This window comes from Pelodiscus sinensis, chromosome 11, assembly GCF_052426305.1.
Source record: "Pelodiscus sinensis isolate ZL-2025 chromosome 11, ASM5242630v1, whole genome shotgun sequence".
Taxonomy (NCBI): Eukaryota; Metazoa; Chordata; order Testudines; family Trionychidae; genus Pelodiscus; species Pelodiscus sinensis.
This window is the reverse complement of record NC_143062.1, coordinates 6,080,300-6,105,644: the sequence shown is the minus strand read 5'-3', so window position 1 is coordinate 6,105,644 and position 25,345 is coordinate 6,080,300. Positions and strand designations below refer to the sequence as shown.

The following is a 25,345-nucleotide window of genomic DNA, read 5'->3' as shown; positions in this document are numbered from 1 at the left end:
GGGCAGCTAATGACAGGCACCTCCAGGTGGTGCCACAGGAATAGAAGAGGCTCTGGCTGGCACAGCGATGGCTGCATAAGCTGGGAGGTGCAGTCAGCATATAGCAGCTGAATTACTGGGCAGGAGAAAGGTGGGGAGTGGCAAGGGATGGCATGGCAGGGCAGCCATGGGGTGGCGAGGGGATGGCATGTCAACATGGCCATGGGGCAGAGAGTAGAGGCAGCTGAGTGTAACTCACCTTGTGGCAGTTGCTCACCAGAACGATGTGAATTTCTTGCCAAATGCCGACACCGCTATGATGGCAAAGAAAAGAGGGGGATGAGACTGGTGCATCAGGTGTGTGGTGTCAGCACTGTCTGGGGCCAGCTCCTGGTAACCCTGTTGCAGCTCTGGGCCTGCTGCATCCCGCCTGTGCTGGCACTAGCTCTAAGCATGCCATAACGGTGGTTCTATGGGGGCAGCCAGGCTGGCTCCTCAATCACCTGATTGTTCCTAAAATAGCAACAGCTACACCAGGGGTGGCCAACCCGTGGCTCGTGAGCTGCATGCGGCTCTTCAAAGGAAAAATTGCGGTTCTCGCACCTGCGGCTTGACTTCCGCACCTGCGGCTGTTCTGCATTCCCCGCTCTGATCTTTTTTCCTTGTCTGTTCAGGGCGCCGCTTGGGGCAGCGAGATCTGATGCTGCGGCCTATGGAAGCCTGCTTGGGCCACACACAGCTGTTAAAGGGGCAGCATGTTTGTTTGTTTTTCTCAACAACTTCTTTCCCTGAGCTCTTTGTGCTGTATCCACCACTATTTTGGCCACCCCCGAGCCTCATAGTCTAAGTCCCATGAGCCTACCTCACCTCACATTGGTCGGCCACTGGGCTCCTTGCATTATAGCCACAGCCCACAATCCAGCTTCTCCCTAGAGCAGGGTTCTTAGGACAAATCATAGAATCATAGAACTGGAAGAGACCTCAGAAGGTCATCAAGTCCAGCCCCCTGATTTGGTGACCTCAGCAGCAGCTCTGGCTGGAAGCTGCTTTCACACTTTCCCATAAAATACTTAATTAGCTTTTGAAAAACATTAAATATGTACACGCACATGTCCAAGTCTTGCAATGTATGTGTGGCTAACAGCCCGGCAGTGAGAAGTGCTAGTGACAACCACACAGCAGCCTCACTCAGCCCCTACAAGCTTTTTTCCAAATTTGGAACATGTCTCAAAAACATCATATAGTAGAATCTCATGACATACATACAGTGTTGTTGCATGCACTTGAATAGGACAATCAGCAAATTGTGCATTTTAAAAGGACACCTATTTGCAATTGCAGTATGCCTACATTACCCTCCTATTTCGAATTAGGAGGGTAGTGTAGACATACCCTGGGAAACAAACAGGAAGAATTAGAAGCCCTGGCCCAGTCAAAGAACTATGATTTGACTGGAATAATGGAGACTTGGTGGGATGACTCGCATGACTGGAGCCCTGTCATGGAAGGGTATAAACTGTTCAGGAAGAACAGGCAGAGGAGAAAAGGAGGAGGAGTTGCATTGTATGTAAGAGAGCAGTATGATTGCTCAGAGCTCCAGTAGATAGAGGGAGAAAAGCCTGTTGAGAGTCTATGGCTTAAGTTTAGAAGTGGAAGCAACAGGGATGATGTTGTAGTTGGTGTGTGCTATAGACCACTGGATCCGGTGGATGAGGTAGATGGGACTTTCTTCAGACAACTGAGAGAAGCTTCCAGGAAGTTTTTGGAGAATGTTGGGGTTATCTTCCTGGTACAAGTGCTGAAGGAACCAACCAGGGGTCATGAGCAGCTTGACCTGCTGCTCACAAACAGGGAGGGACTAGTAGGGGAAGTAAAGGCGGGCGACAACCTGAGCAGCAGTGATCATGAGATGGTAGATTTCAGGATCCTAACCAAAGGAATAAAAGTGAGCAGCAAAATACACACCCTGGACTTCAGAAAGCAGACTTTGACTCCCTCAGAGAACTAATGGGCAGGATTCCCTGGGATGCTTACATGAAGGGGAAAGGAGTCCAGGAGAACTGGCAGTATTTTAAAGAAGCGTTATTAAAGGCACAGGAATAAACCATCCCAATGCACAGAAAGAAAAGGAAATATGGTAGGCAACCAGATTGGCTTACCAGGGAAATCCTTGGTGAGCTTAAACACAAAAGGGAAGCTTACAAGAAGCGGAAACTTCAACAGACAACTAGGGAGGAATACAAACATATTGCTCGAGAATGCAGGGGAGTTATCAGGAAGGCGAAAGCGCAATTGGAATTGCAGCTAGCAAGAGATGCGAAGGGTAACAAGAAAGGTTTCTATAGGCATGTGTGACGACGCATCGGGGTTCCCTCGATCCTGCACCCCCATAGCAGCAAGAATAGACTCCACCAGCCAGTAGAATAGAGGGGGTTTATTGCTGCTCCGGGATACAGCACAGCATAGACGTGATATAGTTTCAGGAGTTAAGGCCAGGGTGCCTCAGACCCCTTGGATTAGGGGGTCCATTGTCACCCCTAGATCCTCAGGCCTCAGCTAAGGCTGTTCCCTTCATGGTTCCCCACCAGCAACTGACCCTTTCCCCAACACTCACTTCTTTTGTTCCATCCTTTCCCTTAACCGGTAGAACCGGTTTGGTCACTGTCATGGAGGCTCTCAAGATGCTCCCGCTGGGCAGTGCTCACAGACAGAGGCCAGTCGGGGTCATCCACAGCCCACAGCCCACAGCCCAAGCACAGCAACCAGCAAGGTACTGACACCACATCACAGCATATTAGTAATAAGAGGGTGATCAGAGAGGACGTGGGGCCCTTACTGAATGAGGGAAGTAACCCAAAGACAGATGACGTGGGGAAAGCTGAAGTGCTCGATGCTTTCTTTGTGTCTGTCTTCAAAGACGAGGTCAGCTCCCAGACTACTGTACTAGGCAACGCAGTATGGGAAGGAGGTGGGCAGCCCTTGGTGGAGAAAGAACAAGTTAAGAACTATTTAGAAAAGCTAAACATACATAAATCAATGGGTCCGGATTTAATGCATCCGAGGGTACTGAGGGAGTTGGCAAATGTCATTGCGGAGCCTTTGGCCATTATCTTTGAAAACTCGTGGAGATCGGGAGAGGTCCCGGATGATTGGAAAAAGGCAAATGTAGTGCCCATCCTTAAAAAGGGGAAGAAGGACAATTCAAGGAACTACAGACCAGTCAGCCTTACCTTAGTTCCTGGAAAAATCATGGAGGGGATCCTCAAGGAATCTATTTTGAAGTACTTGAAAGAGGGGAAAGTGATTAGGAATACTCAACATGGATTCACCAAGGGCAAGCCATGGCTGACCAATCTGATTAGCTTCTATGATGAGGTAACTGGCTCTGTGGATATGGGAAAGTAGGTGGATATGATATACCTTGACTTTAGCAAAGCTTTTGATAAGGTATCCTACAATATTCTTGGAAGCAAGTTAAAGAAGTATGAATTGGATACATGGACTGTAAGATGAATAGAAAGCTGGCTAAACTGTCGGGCCTAACGGGTAATGATTAACGGCTCGATGTCAGGTTGGCGGTTGGCTTCTAGGGGAGTGTCCCAAGGATCGGTTCTAGGGCAGGTTTTGTTCAACATCTTTATTAATGACCTGGATGAGAGGATGGATTGCACCCTCAGCAAGTTTGCGGATGACACTAAGTTAGGGGGAGAGGTAGATACGCTGGAGGGCAGGGATAGGGTCCAGAGTGACCTAGACAGATTAGAGGATTGGGCCAAAAGAAATCTGATGAGATTCAACAAGGACAAATGTAGAGTCCTAACTTGGGATGGAAGAACCCCCAAACAGGCTGGGGACCGACTGGCTAAGTAGCAGTTCTGCAGAAAAGGATCAGGGGATTACAGTGGATGAGAAGCTGGATATGAGTCAACAGTGTGCGCTTGTAGCCAAGAAGGATAATAGAATATTAGGTTGCATTAGGAGGAGCATTGCCAGCAGATCTAGAGATGTGATTATTCCCCTTTATTCGGCTTTGGTGAGGCCACATCTGGAGTACTGTGTCCAGATCTGGGCCCCCCACTATAGAAAGGAGGTGGACGTATTGGAGGGGTCCAGCGGAGGGCAACCAATATGATTAGGGGGCTGCAGCACATGACCTATGAAGAGAGGCTGAGGGATTTGGGTCTGTTTAGTCTGCAGTAGAGAAGAGTGAGGGGGGATTTGAGAGCAGCTTTCAACTTCCTGAAGGGAGGTTCCAAAGAGGACAGAGAAAGGCTGTTCATGGTAGTGACGATGGCAGAACAAGGAGCAATGGTCTCAAGTTACAGTGGGGAAGGTCTAGGTTGGAGATTAGGAAAAACTATTTCACTAGGAGGGTGGTGAAGCACTGGAATGGGTTGCCTAGGGAAGTGGTGGAATCTCCATCCCTCAAGATTTTTAAGTCTTGGTTTCACAGAGGCCTGACTGGGTTGATTTAGTTGGGATTGGTCCTTCTTTGGGCAGGGGGCTGGACTTGACGACCTCCTGAGGTCTCTTCCAGCCCTATGATTCCATGATTCTATGATTTTAAGTCCTGCCTGGAACACTGCTAAAACATGTGATGAGAGACTGTCTTTCTTTCAATTTATTTAGCTTGTTAAGTTAGGTGTTAGTTGCATTTTACCTTTTATTTCTTTGTAACAAATTCTTACTTTTATGCCTCATTATTATAATCACTTGCAATCTTTCTTTAGTTAATATAGATGTATTATTTTAGCTAAACCAGCATATCTGAAGTGTTTGGGAAATCCTATGTGGGAGAATAGGGTTTGTACAGATCATAAGAACATAAGAATAGCCATACTGGGTCAGACCAAAAGTCCATCTAGCCTCATGGGATCCCTCTCCTATCACCTATTTCCAGATAAACAGAGGCTAGGGACATCATTCCTATCCATCCTAGACTACATGCCTCTGCCGATAGAGCCATGTAAAATAGGCTACCCGACATAGTCAGTAAATATCCCTGGCTCCATTAAAATAAAAATGGCCACCGTACTGTGCCGGCTCAGCTGATCATCGGCATAGCGCACGAGTCAAGACGCAGCTCGGTCGACAAGGGAAGCCTTTGTCGACCGCTCCCTTATGCCTCGTGAAACAAGGTTTACAGGAGTGGTCGACAAAGGTTTCCCTTGTCGACCGATCAGTGTCATGACTCACACGCTGTGCCGACGATCAGCTGAGCCGGCACAGCGTGGTGGCCATTTTTATTTTAATGAAGCCGGCGATATTTAAATACCCGCTTCATTGACTATGTCGGGTAGCCTATTTTACATGGCTCTGTCGGCAGAGGCATGTAGTCTAGACATACCCTATGAATCTATCTAGCTCTTTTTTGAACCCTGTTAAAGTCCTAGTCTTCACAACATCCTCAGGCAAGGAGTTCCACAGGCTGACTGTGTGCGGAGTGAAGAAACACTTCTTTTTGTTTGTTTTAAACTTGCTGCCTAGTAATCTCATTTGGTGACCCCTAGTTCATATATTGTGGGAGTAAGTAAATAACTTTTTCTTATTCACTTTTTCCACATCAGTCATGATTTTATACACCTCTATCATATCCCCCCTTAGTCTCCTCTTTTCTAAGCTGAAAAGTCCAAGTCTTTTTAATCTCTCTCCGTATGGGACCCATTCCAAACCCCTCATCATTTTTGTTGTCCTTTTCTGAACTTTTTCCAATGCCCACATATTGTAGGGATAGAATAGCAAATAGCCCATTGATATATATGTAAGACTTTTGAACCACAGTCTCCGGCTTAGCTGAGGCAGAGGCATAAGGCCTAGGCAACAGGCCCTAGGAAAAATACAGAAAAACAGCCTCGCTGGTGTATCACAAATGGAAGTAGCCGAAGTAGCATAACATTAGGTGGGCAGCCATAACTGAACACCCTAATCATAAGTTTCACACACACAAACAAGGCCAAGGCCCTCATAGTCTGCCATCCGGCATGGGACAGAAACAACATTTGCCTTCCCAAGGCCAACCACAGATTCAGGGAAAGGCTTAACATGTCACTTTGAGATGACACCCTCCTTCCCTAACAATTCAAGCTTGCAGATACATCGGAATGATGTTATAACAATTGCTTTGCTGTATACCTGACATTGTCTTATTGCTTTATACCCCTAGACAAGTACCTATGAACCGCACCCACATCTGTTGGGAAAGCATCATCACCACTCCTATGGATTCCAACTGGAATGTAGCTTATGCATTATAGGCAATTCTTGGGGGAGGCGAGTAATACTTGTGTTTTAGCAAATATGTTAACCTGAGCTAGGTGCGGAGCTACTACGTACTCTTTTAGACTACTGGCTTACCATACTCATATGTCTTGCTGCCAGAACCTATCCAGGGGCTCAGGAACTCTCACCCCATTGCTTCTCTCTGCCCATTGGCTCCCTATATAATCTATTGTAATCAAGTGCTTAGCAGTGTTCACTGAGTCCAAGTGGCAAGGTGACACTCAGTCAGCGCTGTGTGTAATAAACCCTCCTGCTTGAATCTACACGGTGTCTCCATTTTTGGTTTCCAACAATATCTTTTTTGAGATGAGGTGACCACATCTGTACGCAGTATTCAAGATGTGGGAAAACTATGGTTTTATACAGAGGCAATAAAATATTCTCTGTCTTATTCCCTATCCCTTTTTTAATGGGAATGTTTTCTTAACATTCTGTTTGCTGTTTTGACTGCCGCTGCACACTGAGTGGATGTTTTCAGAGAACTGTCCAGAATAAACCCTAAGTTCCCTTTCTTGATACTTTACATTTATCTACATTACATTTAATTTGCCATTTTGTTGCCCAGTCACTTCATTTGGTGAGATCTTTTGAAGCTCTTCACAGTCTGCTTTGGTCTTAACTATCTTGAGCAGTTTGGTATCATCTGCAAATTTTGCCACCTCACTGTATACCCTTTTCTCTAGATCGTTTATAAATAAGTTGAATAGGACTTGGTCCCAGGACAGACCCTTGGGGGACACCACTAGATACCTCCCTCCACTCTGCAACCTGACCATTTATTTCTACTCTTTGTTTCCTGTCTTTTAACCAGTTATCAATCCATGAAAGGACCTTCCCTCTTATCCCATGACAACTAACTTTATTTAAGAACCTTTGGTGAGGGGCCTTGTCAAAGGCTTTCTGGAAATCTAGGTAAACTATAGCCACTGGATCCCACATGTTTGCTGACCCCCTCAAAGAACTCTAGCGGATTAGTAAGGCAGGATTTCCCTTTACAGAAGCCATGTTGACTTTCCCTCAGCAAATTATGTTCATCTATGTGTCTGACAATTTTATTCTTTACTATAGTTTCAACTAATTTGCCCGGTACTGACGTTAGATATTTTCTGTTACTAAAATGATGGACTTTATATGAGCCTGTACTGTCTAGAAGGGTGCTGGGCAATCCAAGATGCACATTTCTGGGGGAAGTCTGTGACTAGGAGTTTGCCGATGTTGCTCTGCAGTGTAATTGGGAGGAACTGAGCTGCTGGAGGCTGTGTGGGCAGACTAGGAGTGATGGCTCTCACAGCAAAGCAATGTAAATGACACCCCAGCTTGGAGAACCGAGGGGACACAGCTGTTCAACAGTCCACATGTAGCCTGCTGATGCCACATCTCTGTTGATTTTGGTCAGAGGCCTCTCTCCACCAGCAGAGAGGGGCCATCTGCCAGTCTCATTCAGAGATCCAGCGGGCAAGGGATTGCAGACATCGGCTGAGTGACTTTGCTCTCCTGAAAGACTCATCATCTCAATAATGCTTGGACCTCATCCAGCTCTATTAAATAAGGCAAAAGACACTCTAAGGACGGAATAATGGACAAGGGGGAGGAAACTGGCCTGACCCAAAAGGGGCAAACTTGGGCAGTTCCCCCCGAGGCCCTGCCCTTGCTCAGTCTCTCCCCAGAAAGAAGGGCAGCCTCAGGCAAACTGTTCCCTGCCTGTTTTGACCTCACAGCTGTAGCCTTGACCTGCCTCTCTCATGTTGCCCTCACACAATTTGTACAATTTCTTCTGCTCACCCTTTGCTCCCAGGCCATTCTCCTCGAGGAGGGCCCGGCCTGCTCTGTGTCCAGACACCTCACCACAGCCCGTGCTTCAGGAAGGCCCTCCATTCCAAAAACAGCAGCTCTTCCCCATGAAGCACAAAGTGTTTCTCTTGGCCACCTGCAGTGGTTGGCCCTGGCTCAGTGCTTAGCGAGCAGCCAATCGGGCCCTGCAGAACCTTGGGTCACCTCTGGCCTGTGCTAGACCCTGCAGTCTTCAGTGAGTCCCTTCTGCTGAGCTGCAAAGCAGAGACCCTGTGCCAGCACTTCTCCATGGCGCCAGGTCCCACAGGCTGTGTGGCCCTCTCTAGACAAATGCCCAGCCAGGGGCTGGCACTCTTACCTTCTGTCAGTTTGCCAGCTTGTTCTGCGGCCCCTCCTTGCAGGATTTTGGAGAACACGCTCTCTCCATCCACCCCGGGCTGTCCAGCTGCCGTGCCTGTTGGCTTCTGACTCACTTTAATACCTGCCAGGGAGTATATGGAGCCAAAGTGAGGAGGAGAATCCAGCCATAGCCCCTCCCCAGCATGGGCAGTGCCTATGTAATTGACTAGAGCTGGGGCCAGAGCCCACCCAGGTGCTTTCAGATGCCAGGAGTCTGTGGCGTGACTGGCACAGATTAGGGCAGGCTGCTTTAGGGCACTCTGCTTCCCTGAGTAGGGGTTGCCAACCCACCCTGGGTCACTGCTGACTGCTCTCCTGCCCCAAGGGACCGGGTCCCCCCCGCTCCAGTGCTAGGCTGGGGATCTGGCTCCATTCCATAGCCTGACAAGAGAAGGACACACTTGTTTCCAGCCCCTACTGATCTAATGCTGTGATGCACTAGGGAGGGATAAAAAGGGATCGTCTCTTTGGAGAGATCAGGCAGCCATAGCCCTAGAGAACACAGTCGGTGCCTGGCTGCTCCTTCTGTGCCACAGGCACTGCCAGCTAGCATGGGTGCAGGTGGCCTGGCAGAGTCCAACATGTCCGTCTGTCTCACTGACCTGCTGCAGCTGTTCCCAGTGGTTGTCCTTGTGGTGCTCTCCCATGCAGCAGTGGCACTTTTGTGGTGGGTTTGGGCATATCCACCTGATCTGCTTTGGGCTGTAACATGAAATGCGTATTTCAGAATACCCCTGGCCTCACTGTCCCTGGGCAAGCAGGTGGGCATGGCGTGGGGACAGCAGAATAGCAGTTCCAGAGGAACAGGGGCATGGCAGTAAGCTCCAGCAGAAAATTCAGCCCTAAGACTGTATCAACTCAGGGATATGCAGGTCACCTCCTGGGAAACCCTACCTGAAACCATCCACTCCCAGCCACACATCTCCCCACACAAAGCCCTGCCTTGCAAGCCAGACTGACTCCCCACGGAAATGCCCCAGCATCTGCCACCCCTAGCAATCCACACCCAAGTCCACCCAGGCAGCTGCTCCCTCTGCTGCATTTCCTCCAGAGGTAAATGCTAGGCCTGTCTCAGGAGGCAGCTGGGTAGGGGCAAGAACTTTGCACCAGTCTGGGGGCACGGAACTCCTGAATCCCGTCCCCTGCTCTCCCTGTCTCCTTTCCATGGCCCTTCCCTCTCTGGTCTCCCACTCCCCGCTTCCTGGCTTTCCCAGCCTCATCTCTCTCCTCTGCCTGCCTGTTCAGCCTCTTTGGCTGCACTGGAGAATGAAAATAGCCAACAGAGCATGTCCTTGCCAAGTGGGGAACCGTGGGTGTCTTTGCCTGGACAACTGGAGCCTGACATCAGGAAATAAAGCGTGAATGGGAGGAATTTCACCCCACACTTAGTGCTGATCTCAGCACAGCCTCAGCTCTGGCACTTCTCTGAGAGCTCCATCATTTAACCCCTTTCCTGCTGCAGCACATTCTAGGCAGGTCTCAACAAGAGCTTGTTGGGACAGAAGAATCCCAAGTATTGTTACAGGCTGTGAATCGACTGTCTAAGCAGCAGTTCTGCAGAAAAGGATCCAGGGATGACAGTGAATGAGAAACTGGAACTGAGTCAACAGTGTGCCCTTGTAGCTAAGAAGGCTAACTGCATATTGGGATGCATTAATAGGAGCACTGCTAGCAGATCAAGGGAAGTGACTGTTCTCATATATTCAGTAGTGGTGAGGCCATACCTGAAGTACTGTGTTCTGCTTTGGGACACCCACTACAGAAAGCATGTGGACACACTGAAGAGGGTCCAGTGGAGGGCAATGAAAATGATTAGGGAGCTGGAGCACATGACCTACAAGGAGAGGCTGAGCGATCTGGGCTTATTTAGTCTGCAGAAGAGAAGAACGAAGAGGGATTTGAGAGCAGCCTTCAACTTCCTGAAGGGCGGTTTGCAAGAGAATGGAGAGAGGCTGTTCCCAGTGGTGACAGGTGGCAGAACAAAGAGCAATGGGCTCAAGTTGCAGTGAGGGAGGTCTAGGTTGGATATTAGGAAAAATGATTTCCCTTGGAGGGTGGTGAAGCACTGGAATGGGTTCCCTAGGGAGGGGTGGAATCACCATCCCTAGAAATTTTTAAGGCATGGCTTGACAAAGCCCTGGCTGGGATGATTTGGTTGGGATTGGTCCTGCTTTGAGCAGGCAGTTGGATTGGATGGCCTCCTGAGGTCTCTTCCAACCCTATGGTTCTAGGGTTCCTTTGCTGCAGAACATATCAGCTACCTCGCAGCACATACCTAGCATGTGGCCCCTTCTCACTGCACAACACCCTCTGTTGTGCTGGCATGAACTGAGGGAGCTTGTGCCAGTGCATGGCCTGTGCCTGGGGATGCAGCAGGATTCCCAGCCCCTTCCTCCTTCCTGTGCCACAAGAGCCTCCCAGGTGCCTCCCCAGTGCTGGAAGACAAGTCATCTGCCAGGCGCCTCCTATGTAAGTGAGGAACCCACGACCAAAAAGCCAGTTCACTTACTGGCCCTGCTTGGTGACTGCCTGGCTGTGCCGGGAGGGATGACTGGGGCTTCCCGACTTGCTGGGACAGGTTGGGCTGTTGTTGCGGTGGCCTAGAAGAGGGTGGTCCTTGAGCCCCTGGCTGCTGCTGCATCCTGGCTTGCTGCTGCTGCGGCTCCTTCTGAGGCTGAGGCAGTTGCTGTGAAGGGCCTGCTTGCGGTTGTGGAGGCTGCTTGGCTGATGGCTGCTGCTGCCTGGATGGCAGCGGCTGCTGCTGCTTTGTTGGAAGCTGCTGCTGTGGGTGGTGCGTCAGGGGCTCTGCTTTCACTTGTTGGGGCGATGGCCCATGTGGCACTTGCCGTTGGGATTTCAAGGACTCTGAGGAGTGGTGGTAGCTGGCCGGTTGCCGGGACTGCTGCGAGTGCTCTGCTGAGCTGGAGGGGAAAGCTGGCTGGATTCTTGTGTCTGACTGCTGGGTCTTCTTCTGGGCAGATGGCTGCATGTGTGTGCGGGCTTCATGGCGGCCCTGCTCTCGGGTGTGCTGCTTGGATGTCCGTCTGGGCTGATCCTCACTTGGGTGGCGGGAAGAGGCTGAGTGCCTTCCGGACTCGCCATGGTGCCGATGGTCTTTGGAAGAAGAGTGACGTGCCTGAGAATAGTCATCGTGCTGCCAGAGGCCCTCGTCAGGAGGCTCATCATAATCATGAAAGGTGTGTTTGACAGGCGGTCTCTTCTGGGAGGAGTGGCCAGTGTAGGGCCTTACCCGCTCTGAGCGAGCTTCCCTGGGCTTATCAAACCAGTCTGTCTCCTCCTGACCCAAATGATAGGCTTCAGAAATCAAACACAGAGCACAGTGAGTCTCTGGGTCCTGAGGCAAGAATGTCCCCCCCACTGAAGCCATGCAATGATATAAACAAGTGCAAGCAGCTTATCACATGCATCTGGGACATGTCATAAACCCCTCCCCAATAAATACAAAGCATTGTTTCATGCAGCAGGCACTGAACACCGACATGCTACCACCAGACACTTGGAACATGCAGTGGAACAAGGGAGAAAGGCACATGGTATGCAAATGCAGGTTGTGAGACTGTCTTTGCAAATTACCCATAGGAGCATGCTCTGGGGTGTGTCACCACAGGTAACTGTTACCTTCACTGTCTGAAACAACACAGTGTGAATCATCCAGGATATAACTTTCTTCGTGCTTATAAGAGTGGTTCCTTGGCACATCTTTCGTATGTTCTTGCACATCAGGCAACGAGTGGCTGGAGCAGAACTGGGAACAGCTGTCCCCCGAGGACTGAGGGAGAGGTCCACCCGAGGAGCGGGACATGCCCACAGACTTTCCTAAAGGGCTAATGGGACTTTCCTCTTCAGAGGTCTGTGCACGAATCGGAGGCCGTCCACGACTCTGACCCATACTAAGGGAAGATGGTTTGGAGCTTCCTTTCTGTGGCTTCTCCATGCTCTCTCTCTCATAGGACTTGCTTCTGCTGCTGGTATCACGGCTTAATGATTTCTCCGTCCCATAAGCAGATGATCTAGATCTGCTCCCAGTGCTGTAGGCGCGATCATCCTCTTCCATCATATCCCTGCTGGACATGCCATAGTATTTCTGCTGCTCATACACATTCTTCTTGAGGCCGTAGGTGATCTCATCCTGTAGCTTCTTGGCCCGGGATACCACATTGCTGCTGCTGACAGATGTAGTCACAGTATAGGAGGCCAGGTCTGACTCCACATCTTTGGCTTCTTCTATGGGGGAGAATTTGGAGATCTTTTGCTCCATGCCTTGTTTCCTGTGTTTACTGCGCTTGGATGAGATGACAGCTGGAGCCAGGTTTTTGGAGGAATGCTTCTGCATCCCCAGGCCAGAGCCATGCTTGTCTGGGCGCGCAGAGTGCCGATAATCATCCCCATAATAGGAGCAGGGGCTACTGGAGCTGCCCGACATCCTCCCATTGCTCTCCATGCCCCTGTGGTAGCTGTTCTTCCCCCGATGGTCAGCACCATGCTGATCATACATATCCTCCTCTGACTCCTCCTCTGCTTTGGAGTAGCAGCTAGTTCTGCTGGAGCCTTCTGGCTCCACCACCTCACTCTTCTCTTTGGCTTGGCGGCCATTGCTGCCCTGTACCACTGTCTCTCCCTTGTGGCTGTCTGCCGCAGGGGTCTCTTTAGTCAGCTCACTTATGTCATCAATCATCACATAGTTACGGGGAATGTTCTGCTCCAGATTTGTATACAAAGCCTCTGAGGAGTAACTGGCTGAGGGGCTTTGTGCAGCATTGCTCTGGTCAGCTGGCCGGGGCTCTGGGGCCTTGTGCTGGGCATAGCTGCTGGTTACTGGCGTAGGGCTGTGTGTTGCTTCTGGGGCTGCCGAGGCATTGCCAATCACTTCGTAATTGGTGGGGATCTTCTGCTCTAAGTCGGCTAGTGATGTCTGCCGTGGCTTCTGGTGCATGGCATGCACATCTGCCTGTGTTTGGAAACTGGTGCTCTGTGCCGGTTGCAAGGGTGGCTGGCTGGGATATATGGCCTGAGCTTGATAATGATGAGGTGGCCGGAAGCCTTGCTGGCTCTGGTAACTGGTGCTGGAAGGGAAGCTCTGGTTCTGATAGACACCTTGGGCAGGCAAGGTGGGGAGCTGGCCAGCTTGGAAGCCATTCTGAGATGTGCCACTGCTGACCATGGGGTAATGGGGGGGCTGGAGCCTTGGCTGCTGGAAGGCATCAGGGCCCGGAGGGGCTGCTGGGTATGGGTAGGGGGCATAAGAGGGGGCTGATGTGTACTGCGTGCTGGAGAAGTCAACATAGTGGTTAGTGGGAGCAGTGCTGGGCCTGCTGAGCAGACTGCTGCCCTCGTAGCTAGAGAGGCGTAAATTGTTCAGCTCGCTGTCAGACATGTAGTCCCGGTTCTCTCCCAGGCACCTTGGGTAGGGGTAATCCCGTCCACCCCTCTCCTTCAGCAGAGACTCCTTCCTCTGAGTAATGCCCAGCTCCAAGTACTTCAGCTTAGCATCAATCTCCTTCTCTTCTTCATCCAGCTCCGCTTGCTTCTTCCGCAGCTTCGTGGACTCATGCTCCACCAGCTTCAGGTCCCGGTCGATGTCTCGGAGAAGGCTGGCTTTGGTTACTGGAGCAGCCTGCCCTCCTACCCCCTTTGGCAGGAAGCTGGGCAAGTACAGCTGGGAGTGGGCTTGGCTGGCCAGAGGCAGGTGAGCTTCCTCTGGGGGGGGACTGGGTAAGGTCCGCTTCACCTTCCGCATCAGAGTGTTTGACTGCAAAGCAGAGATCTAAAAAACAATTGAAACAGGCATTAATCCTAGACACAGGGAGTGCTGTGACCCCAGGGACATGGTGTGGTCAGAACTCAGCCCCACTGCCAGCAGAGCTTATCAAAGTGCTTAAACATTCATTTTTGAAGCCTTTGCATATTCCCCTGTGATCACTGCAGTCAGTGGAGAAATGAGGAAACTGAGGTACGGGGACAAGCTATGACTTGCCCAATATCACAGAGTGCTAGAAACAGCCTCCTAGAGGCCTGACTCCTCATCCAGTTTCCTGTGGTGGGACGTGAACAGGTGTGCAGTGCTCATGGCTGTGTAGCAGTGGGTAAGGCACTCAACGACAATCCTGAAGGTGAGGTGGGTGGAGTCTCACTTGAGCACACACCGAAATGTCACATCTAAGTCACCCAGCAGTAGTCAGAGGTGGTCAGATGTGACACTGGCCACACCAGTGACTTGCACACCATTAACTGTGAAAGTGGCATCTTACCCAGGGGAGCTTGCAGAGCGACTGGCTTGGGGGAACGCTGGTGTTGGTCACAGTGCCTTTTGATTAGCATGTAGGTTGGCTGTGCGGCAGAGTGTGCATCTGCCGTACTAGCACTGTGCACATGGAAATAAGCACACCAGCAATGAGAAACATATGAGCCACTTTTCTCCTTAACTGACCCAGAACAGAACCAATCCAAACTGGTTCTGGATTTTCAAGGAATTAAATCAAAAGTGCCTCGTAATATGTAGTTTACGGGATGCAAGAGAAACATCCTTTCCTGTGGGGCTAGCATAGCTCTGCGATACAGATGCCCACAGGCCTTGGGGGGAGCTGGTGGGGTGCCCAACCAACAAATGAATTCCAATAGTCCAGCCAATAGTTTTAATGGGGTGGGGGACGGAGAGCAGAAGGGCAGACACTGCCATCAGTGTCAGGGCTCTAACTGAATATGAGTGAGGAAGCTTCCTCCTCCCTCACTTGGGATTCCTCTGAGGACAAAAGAAAATGGGATGTTCAATGTGCCAACTAAATATTATGATCTCCACAGCAGCAATAGGCACATTACAACACACATTGGCAACCAAGGACCCTGCCCTGAGGAGACTGCCATCTCATGGGCGCTCAGCCAGCACACAGGTATGGAATGCTGTAGATGGGGAGGTTCTGGCACTGCACAGGAAGGCAGAAGAGGATCTGGGAGAGTGGGAGCACGTGGCTCAGGGGAAGCAGGACCTGTCCCCAGTCTAGCATGGCACACAGAAGGAAGAAAGGGAGGAGGAAGGGGCTTGGGCCCAAGGAGACAGGTATGGCATTGTGCAGACTTATCTGTGATCGTAAGAGATATTAAACAGATGTGGAAGGAGTGCCATGTTCACTGAAACGTGAAGTAACAAAAGCCGAGCACCATGGCCAGAAGCTCTCTGCTTGGAACATAAGAATGGCCAGACTGGATCAGACCAAAGGTTGATCTAGCTCAGTGTCCTGTCTGCCGATAGTGGCCAATGCCAGATGCCCCAGAGGGAGTGAACAGAATAGGGAATCATCAAGTGAACCCTCTCCTTTGCCCATTTCCAGCCTCTGAGGGTATGTCTACACTACCACCCTAGTTCGAAGTAGGGTGGTAATGTAGGCAACCGGAGTTGCAAATGAAGCCCGGGATTTGAATTTCCCGGGCTTCATTTGCATATTGCCGGGCGCCGCCATTTTTAAATGTCCGCTAGTGCGGACTCCGTGACGCGCGGCTACACGCGGCACGGACTAGGTAGTTCGGACTAGGCTTCCTATTCCGAACTACCGTTACTCCTCGTGAAACATTTCAGTAACTACCGTTACTCCTCGTGGAACGTCCAGACTAGCGGCGAGCCGACAAACAGCTGATCAGCTGTTTGTCGGATCAGCGCGGCAGCCATGTAAATGTAAATGAAGCCGCGATCATTTAAATCGCGGCTTCATTTACCTTTGCCTACAACCCTAATCTACATGCCTCTGCCGACAGAGGCATGTAGTGTAGACACAGCCTGAGGCACCTCAAGAGGGAATTTCCCTGTGCTCTGAATAATCATGAGTCATCATAATCTGAGAGAAAGAAAAACACTTGGCAATCCCATTTAAAAAGGAAGGGGTTGAAGTGCAATCTATTCAGAACCTGAGGGCCAGCATCTAGGTATCAGCTATGCATGAAATGCTGGGTCTCTCTAGGCCTGGGGGCATGCTGGGAGCCTGTTCACAGGCGCTGGGAAACGCGTAGTAGAAAAGGGTTTGGTTAAATTTGGCAGGGTAAAGCCTGAGGTTGTGCCATTCTTTTTATTTTCTGTGTGATTTATCGCTGGTGCTTCCCTCAGCATTTCAGCTTTGAACTGTGATTTTTCCATTACATAAACTTCCTGTTTATCTTTTCCCCGTGCAGGTGTCTGGTGTGCAAACTGTATGGAGTATACACACCAAAGCAAAACTGGGGGTTCGGGCTAGGATTGTGGCTTCAACAGTGTGTCTGAGAGCTAGGAACTTGGGAAGAACACAGCTGGGGAGACTTGGGATGGGGGGGCTCATGGGGAGAAGTAACTAGGTTGGTGGGAGCCAGTGAGGATGGGAAGGTTACTGGTTTCAGGAGTCTACACTAAAGCTGCACAGCAAAAGGCACCCCAGGACCCTTTGAATTGCCACCAGAGTGCTGCTCTGCACAGCTCAGAGGGCTGGGGCGGAGGAACGTGCCAGTCAGGGTAGTGCTAAGGCTGACTGCCCTCAGCCCTGCCTCTTCTCCACCCCTTCTGAGAGTGTAGAGCCAGGACCCCTACACCTTGCCCTGGGGTCCGCAGTGGCTGTCAGCCCTGCTGCAGGTGGGTGAAGATGCTCCTTGGCAGAGGTGGGCTACACCATGCACGACCTACCGGGAGACGGGGGGAAGAACTCTGCAAGGTGGTGCTAGCTTGGAGATCTGGCTTCTCCGTGCCCTCTGCCAGGCTATCTAGGTGCTTTCTGGACAGTTAGCATATATCCAGCTCTGCCAGTTGATCATCTCAATATGAGCAATAGATGGCAGGACATGGCTTATGCCTGTGCTCCTGGCTTCCCAAAGAATGACTATGCAGGGCTCAGGGGCACCAGCGGGCATTAGAGAGATGGCCAGGGAGAGAATCTCAGCCCAACAGGGAAAATGAGAACAAGTCTTGTGCCGGGCTGTATTTCAGGAGTGCCGAGCCGGGCACGGAGGGCAGGAAACACCCCCATGCAGTGGTCCTGGCAGCATGAGGGAGCAGCTGCATCTCTGAGCAGCAGTTCTTAGGGGCTCACTTTAGTGTGCTGTGGGGGGGTCTCTTGGCTTATGGGCCATCCTGTGCATCCCCTCTCCTGCAGGTGCAGTAACTGGCTTTCGAGCCCCCAGGAAGCTGAGGCACTAGGTGTGCCAGGCCTTTCTGGCTCTAACTACGAGCAGCTCAGTTAACAAGCTTTTTCAGCTGTTTTTTCTGCCGCTGCACTGGGGACAGCTTCACTGGACAGCCCCCACTGCACTGGGTCCTGCTGGCTCACTCTAGGTGAAATTCCAGGGCCAGGGACACTGCTTCCTCCTACTAGTTGCCCTAGACAATGGAGCCTCCCCACTGCCTCCAAGCCCTCTCTATGGGGCAGTGAGGGTAGGACTGGAGGCCACCTGGTGTCCTGGCTCCTGCCCTGCCACAACTCCCTGTCTTGTGCAGACCCCACAGAAAGAAGCCAACTGCCTCCACGTATTTGCAGGAGATGGCTGCATGGGGAAGCACCCGGGGTCAGCAGCTGCAAAGGTAACTGCTGTTGAGATACCTGTTCCCTGCTTCAGAAAGGCATAATAATGTTCCCCGGGGCTGGTGTGAAGGCCCAGCAGAAACTCACCCAAGCTCTCAGACAATTCCTGGACAGAGAACTACAAACCAATGTAGGCATACATGCTGAAGGGAGGCCATGGTGTCAGCACCAAGGAGCTGGGCCCCTCTGCTGGATACAACTGCCCCAAGGCTAACCCTGGGAGGAACGCTGCCTCTTTCTAACACTCCATACCTGCTAGTGGGGCCAGACCCCAAAGCCTGCGAGATTACAGTCAGTCTGACTCATGACTCATCTGAGTGGAGGAAGGCAGCCTGCTCTCAGGCCGCTCTCCCTGCCTGTGCCGCTCCCCAGCACACTGATACTGCAGTAGCTCATGTGTCACTCAACATCTCTCTTACCTGGCTGCCTTGGAGGAAAGGGTGCTGGTATACGGAGAACCTGTCCCTCCCAGACTCCTCTGATGTTGGGCTCGTGGGCTTGGGATCAGAGAAAGATCTCTGCATGGTTTTGATGGGGCGAGGCAGGGTTTGCTGGCGCTGGGTAGAATCAGCTGTGAAGTGCTTCTGTGGTGTTACATGGGCCTTGTTAAGTCTTTCACTGGTAGTAAAGGAGGACTCCAGCAGCCGATGGGGGGAAAGGGGAGACACAGGGGAGTAGAGTACCTGAGGGGATTTGGGGGGCTGGCAAGCCACTAGCTGAGAAAGGGACTCTGCAGGCAAGTGGGACTGGTACCCAATTTCCAGAGGATCAGGCTTCTTCTTCTCAAACTTGCCAAGGGCCTGGTGCCGGATGACCCGGGCGTCCAGGGGGCTTGTGCTCACCAGCTGGATATTGGCAGAGTACGGCGTTATGGTTGTAGGCACAGTGAGCTGGGGGACCACCACACCAGGCTGCAACTGTGATTCCAGCTCAGTCTGGCAGGCCAGGCTCTCCCCTCGCTGGGTCTTCTCTGGTGCAGAGATATACTTCACAATCTCTACCTTTGGGTCAGGGGTAGTAATGTGGATGGAGGGTGACACGCGGGGAAGCTGGTCAGGCTCGGTCTGCACAGAGCAGTCACTGCTAGTCTGGATGCCTATGCTGGCCATGCCCTTGGAGGAGTCCTGCTTGCTCTCAGCACTGGAATCCGAGTGCCGGGAGAAACGGGATCGTCGTCGGCGCACTGGCTGCTCCCACTCGGCATTGTCCTCCTCATCAGTCTGCACACTGCAGTCGGTGCTGCGCCGGGTGCGTCGGCGCCGGGACAGGAAGTAGCGCTCCTCGCCATCCTCCTCATCTGTCTGCACACTGCTGTCTGTGATCTTCTTCACCATGTAGGGCTCATGCAGGGCCTCTTTGTCATAGGCATCCCGCAAGCGTGGCATGGAATTCCTCTTCTTTATCCCCCGGCTGGCTTCCCACTGCTCCTCGGGCTGCAGAGACATTTCTGAGGCAGAGTTGGTGAGTGGGCGCTGCAGCCCAGGGTAGCGGGATGGCACAGGCCCTTCCTGCCCTGGAGCTGCAGGAGCCATGAAAGCCTGGTTCAGGGGGGGCCAGTACTGTCCATTTTGGGCCAGAGTCCTTTGCATTTCCAAGGCTCTCTCAGACATGGCCTGGGAAGGGACTCTTCCTGTGGGATCACACACGGGGGGGAAGGTGCTTTTCTGCCGCTTCTGCTCCTCTAACTGCTGTTGCAGCTGTTGCTGCAGCTGCTGAATCTGCTCCAGCTGCAGGCGCTGCTGGGCTAGCTGCTCCCTCTGCAGTGCAAACTGAGCCTGGCGCTCTTCTTGCTGCTGCTGCAGAACCTGGTGCTTTATGGACTGCAGCTCCTGGATCTCCCTGTGCACTAGCATCTGCTCCTTCTCCCTGTGCCGCTGCAGCTCCACTCGCTCCCTCTCCAGCTCTTCATGCAGCCTCAGCTGTCTCAGTTTCTCCAGCTCCACTCTCTCCCTCTCAAGCTGGAGGATGTGCTCCTGCTGCTTTCTCTGGCGCTCTTCTTCCTTCTCTTTCTCCTCTCGCTCTATGTTGCCTTTGCTGGGACCACTGGCCTGGGCTACCTCAGCCTGCTGGGTATGGACAGGGGGCGCTGGCTGCTGATGCTGACTGTCTTTTGAGGCACTCTGCAAACTAGCAGCTGCTGTGAGCCCCTCCTCTCGACCATCAGCCCCCATCTGCTCAGGTCGTTGCAGGTTCACAGAAGCAGGAGCCAACACTTTGGCAGCAGGCCCTGGGCTAACATTGCTTGCGGCAGTGCTGGCTGCACTGGTGCTAACAGGCTTCCCCAAGTACATGGGCGTTTCCATCGTCGATGTTGTAGAAACAGATGGAAACCTGCTGGGAGCTGAATAACGATACAGACCTGGGGCAGCAAGGGGGACCCTGGGAGTAACTAGAGGCAGTCTGGTCAGGTTGGCCAGAGGGACAGCTGTGATGCTGCCTGGGGTATAGGGGCGATATAAGCCTCGGATCATGGGCCGCAGCACGGAAGCTGGCTGGGTGGTGATGGGAAGGGTGGATGCTATGGGAGTATTTATTGTGGAATAAATCATGCCATCGGCTGCCCGTACTGTGGCTGTGGAAGGGAAGATCTGCCTGACTGCTCCCAGCCGGGCACCGGAGAGACTGTACTGTGCAAGGTTCCCAAAGGCCTGGCGTGTCTCTGGGAAGTTGGGGTTATACATCATATTTGGTTTGATGGCAGAAATGCCCTGTGGAGCTGAAACACTACTGCCCCCTGCTGGCCCATACTGCAGGAGGTCAGGGCTGTTTGAGTGCCTAGCTCCATACTGGTCCATGGAGTTGAGTGCTGCGCACATACGGCTGATTTCCCGAGCTGTGGTGGCACTGTACTGTGCCAGACTGGATTCCTGGAAATTTGCCAGGTCTCCTCTGGGAGGGTACCTGTAATCGGAGTAGATATTGGAGGCTGAGCTATATCGTCTCATTGGGAGCGGGTGGCTTAACAAATCTGTGGGCTGCCGGAGGTCCGAGAATGAGCCATACTGCATTCCCTGACGCAGGTAGCCCCCTTCGGTGAAGCTGATGCTGTAGGAATGTTTCATTGTGGTCAAATCCACAGCGGAGTCTCCTGCAGGGGGGTAATAGTTCAGACCAATTTCCGACAGATTTGTATCTGACATGGATGAATACAGCCTTCCAGACAGGCCTTGTGGGTAGAAACGATGCTCCTCGTACAGGCTGGGAGCCGGGCCCATTTGCTCTCTGTAGGGATAGGTCTCTGGCAGATCAGGCTCTCTGTTTCCATAGTACTGGATGCTTGGTTTGCCAGTTGGAGCAACGTCCCCAACATTTTTCCCTGGGATCTTGGGCGAAGGGTTGAACGTACCTGTGCAGGTGCTGCCAAAGGGGAATTTGTACACTACATCGCAGCATGCCACCTTGCTTTCAGACTTTATTCCAGTGAGATCCAATGCACTGGCTGGTGGTTCTTCTTTGAACAGCTTTGTTACTGGGCCTGCTGCTATCTCATTCATCTGCACCACCATGGCTTGAGATTTTTTGCCTCCCAGGTTGACTGGAGGACTCTGGGTTTTGAGTTCCACTGGCGTCCCTCTACATAGGTCTGTGCTTTGGTTCTGAGGAATTTGCCTCGGACCAGTGCTGATACTAACAGCGCTCAAGTCACTGCTAGTCACATCTTTCTTCACCAACGGCATCATCTGGTTAGGCAAATTATATCTTGCAAATTTGGTTGGCTGAGGACTGGTGGCTTCTGGCTTTGTGCTAGGGGCAGAAATTCCAATGCTGCTCATGGTCCCTCGGAAGGTGCCAGTCTGAACTGCTTGCTCTACCTGCTTAACATGCGTCAAACAGACTGGACTTCCTGTCCCTGCCCCAAAGTCCATCCTGTCCTGGAAAGGATCTCCATAGAGCACAGGCTGCTTGGGTTGTGCGACAAACATGGAAGAAGCAACGGCCATGCTGACCGTAGAGGCCGTGCCTATAATAGCATGGGGTTGTTCTTGAGCATTGAGGTTAATTATTAAGGGTTGGACAGTTGTGGATTGCCTACTTGGGGTCTGTTCCCGAGTGAGGCAGTATTTTCTGCTCTCCGTAGCTAGGGAAGTAAGATCCATGCCTTGGTCTGTTATGATGATTGGGGCTGCCTTTATAGCAGTCCGTAAGTCCACAGCATTAGAGGTGGGTGGCTTGGGTCCAGGTTCTACCCTGGCTGTGCCAGGGACTGAGGATATTTTACATAAGGAGATGTTTTCTGCAGGCAAGGGGCCCCAGCTATAGACCCCAGCAGTGCTCTCAGCAGCAGCAATGACATGCCCTTTCTGAAGCATGGCCCTGGCAGCAGAGGCTCTTTCTATCACTGTCTGTGTCTTGGCATAAGGAGACTGCAGCTGCTCCCACTGCAGCGGTGCTGAGCTGACTGCTGTCTGACTGTAGCTATGCATTGCCTGGTGCAGGCTCAGTTGGGTGGGAGAGGAGGCTGGGGAAGTGGAGGAGTATACACAAGTTGGCTTGGTTTGACTTGATGCATCTGATGCTAATGTGATGACCATAAATGGAGCTTCCTGGGATGACTGCTGCCTAGCAAGGCGAGGAGAACTTGTACGGTGGGTTGTCTGGGTCCCTTGAGCTATCATCGGAGAGGATGTTGATATACCAGTGGTAGTGGGACAATCGTAAGAGAAAACGGTGCTTTGTGTTTGAGTGGAAAACTCTGTCATTGTTCTACTGGCTAGCTGCCCTGCTCTTGGAGCTGAATGAGCAGGGATTTGAATAGGAGACATTGGGGGCAGTGGGGGGCTGGTGCTTCGGGCATAGGAATACATTTTAGATGATACAGAGACATTGATCTTGCTCTCGCTCTTACTTTGGAGCTTCTCTCTTGCTGATGCTCCACTGAGCTCAGCAACCCGCTGGCTCTCAGAGCTGTCCTCTGTCTGAGAGCTGTGATTTGCAGTGCCTTTCATCTGACTGTAGCTTCTGCTAGGGGAAGATAAAGGTGTTCCATCCGAGCCGCTCAGAGAAGAACTGTAGATTCGTGGAGCGCTTGCTAGGCTGGAAACAACAGTTGTGATGGTACTGGAACCTCGGCTGTAAGTACAGGGAGCTGCCATAGTCCTGGCTGCTGCTGGTGAGCTGTGAAGCATTGGGTGGTCATGCCCTTCTTTTGCAAAATGCTGAGTGACACGGACATCAGGAATTAGCCTGCCTGTGCTTCCTTCAGAGGATGAAAATGAGACAGGAGCCAATAACTGGGTGGGGCTTGTTCCTGGGGTGAGTGGGCCGCTGTTTTGTTTCATCAGATCAGCATACGCACTTTCAGCATTTAGAAACTGCTTTTCCTGGTATGTTTCTTCTCTCTCTTTCCTCTTTTCTTCCTCTTCTAGGGCCAAGTCAAATGAGGAGGACTGGTGCATCCTAGAAATGCTCTGTGATGTCTGCAGGATTTCCTCATACACTGCTCCCGGCTCTGAAAGTTCGTGCTGGTAGTCAGATGGAGAGGAGTCTGTATGCCCATTATCATAGCTATACTCATCTATGTATTGGTATTCAAAACTGCTCTGGCCTTCTGCACTGTGGTATCCTACCTGTTGATAGGTGCTGCTGTGGGCACTTTGCTGGGACTGTTGGACTTGCTGCTTTTGGAACAGTTCAGCCTTCCTCATCATCTCTTCATAGGCTTCTTCTGCACTTTTCAAGGGCTTACGGGAGCTGCTGTCTGTTTTTTCTGTTGGGGAGTAAAGGGACATGAATGTTGGCAGGTTGTACTCACTGCCAGATTTGTACAGCTTGGAGGCTATGCCATCAAAACCCTCTGCCTCTGAATCAATGGAGGGCGAGTATTCCGAGCAGGAGGATCTGTGCAGCTCCTCCATCTCTGCTGCCTGACGCAGCTCCTCCGTGGGCGAAGCGTCTTCAATGGGAGACAGATTACTGGGGGGTGTTTTGGATCTCTCTCTTCTCCTCTGTGCCCGCAGCTCTTCTTTGTCCCGTTTAGTTTTGCGTGCGGTGCTTCGGATGCGCTGCTGCTCCACCTCCCGCATCTTCTCCTGCTCCCGCAAGAGCTCCTCTTCCTCACGCAGTTCGTCTTCCTCTGAGGAGTCCTCTATGGTTGGCAGCAAAGGACCATGGCAGCGATGGCGAGCTTTGCGTTGCTGCTTCACCTCTTCAAGCCGCTGCCGCCGGCTAGGGCTGCTGTCACTGTCCTCCTCCAGAGAAGAGAGGGATGTAGGGGAGGTGCCTGATGTGTAGCTGGGTGTAGTTGCTGGCAAAGTGGAGGAATATTCCCCTCTTGACCGTTCATCTGGGGAGCCAGTCAGACTCTCCATCTCCAGCTCTGGCTCCCTGTCCAGGCTAATATCTGCATCCTGGCTAAGCTCCATGTCCCTGCTGTAGCTGCTTGTGCTATTTAATTCAATGGTCTTGAAGCGCCGCAGTCCCCCCTGGGATGTGGTCACATCCTCCCCCTCGACAGCTTCCATCTCCTTCTTCTCCTCCTCATACATGCTGCTAGAGATGTGAGGCAGGCGCCTCTTGGATGAGGTTGGCTCTTTGCTTTTTTCCGTGTCAGGCTTGTGCCCGCGTTTTGCTACACTGTATTTCACATGGTCGTAGTCTTCCTCCTCCTCCTCCTCATCCTCCTCCAGGTTGTCCTCTTCTGCACTCATCTCCAGGATCTGCCTTCTCATGAACTCCTCATCAGTCATCTCTGTCTCCCTGCCTTTCGGCCTGCTGGGCAGTGGGGAGATCCCTCCTTCGCTGCTGTCCTCCACGTAGTCATGGCGCAGCTTGCTCCCAAAGTCATCAGATGAATCCATGCTCTCTCTTTGATCCCTCTGGTTCTCCCATTCCAGAGAGTCTTCATCTTCTTCCATGATGTCTTCCAGTTCTTCATCAGAATCAAAGGCTTCAGGCGTGATAGAAAGGGACCGAGGCCTCTGCCTATGTCTCTGTTCTTCCCGTAACTCATGAAACATTTTCCCTCTGTCGCTGTGCTCTTGGGAAATGCCCTTTGACTCCAGCAAGGGGCGTACACTGCTCTCCAGTTTGGTAAGTTCAGAAGGACTGGCAGGGCTCTGGTCTTCCAGGCCAGTGCCATTCAGCAGCTCCTCTTCCTGCTGCACCAGGCCAGTGATCTCACTCTGGGAGCTGGAGATGCCATCTGATGAGTAGCCAGTGTCACTCAGGCTTTGGGGGCTGCGGGATAAGTCATGGGGATAAGGCTTGCTTGTCTCCTGCAAGGATGAAAAGAGAGATATACATTAGACCATGGACTCAAGGAGGGCATGATGTCATTTCCTGGTGCCCTGGTAGTGAAACGGAAAGGAAGTCATGCTTGTGTGAGAATTCACCATAGGGAAGCTGGA

At 51.8% G+C, this 25,345-nt stretch overlaps 1 protein-coding gene across 2 annotated transcripts in view; it reads right to left on the bottom strand.

Annotated features, from left to right (window-relative positions):
* The window catches only part of BSN (bassoon presynaptic cytomatrix protein), a 166,260-nt gene that overhangs the window by 6,267 nt on the left and 134,648 nt on the right, over positions 1-25,345 (bottom strand). For both annotated transcript variants that reach the window (XR_012906554.2, XM_075939578.2), the window contains exons 5-10: positions 18,419-25,213; positions 12,088-14,233; positions 10,958-11,763; positions 9,051-9,150; positions 8,408-8,530; positions 239-293 (exon numbers count right to left, since the gene is read on the bottom strand). Coding sequence is in view for 1 of the 2 variants with exons in the window: in XM_075939578.2 (XP_075795693.2) it covers positions 253-293; positions 8,408-8,530; positions 9,051-9,150; positions 10,958-11,763; positions 12,088-14,233; positions 18,419-25,213 (10,011 nt within the window). In the remaining variant the exon portion in view is untranslated. The remainder of the gene's footprint in view (positions 1-238; positions 294-8,407; positions 8,531-9,050; positions 9,151-10,957; positions 11,764-12,087; positions 14,234-18,418; positions 25,214-25,345) is intronic.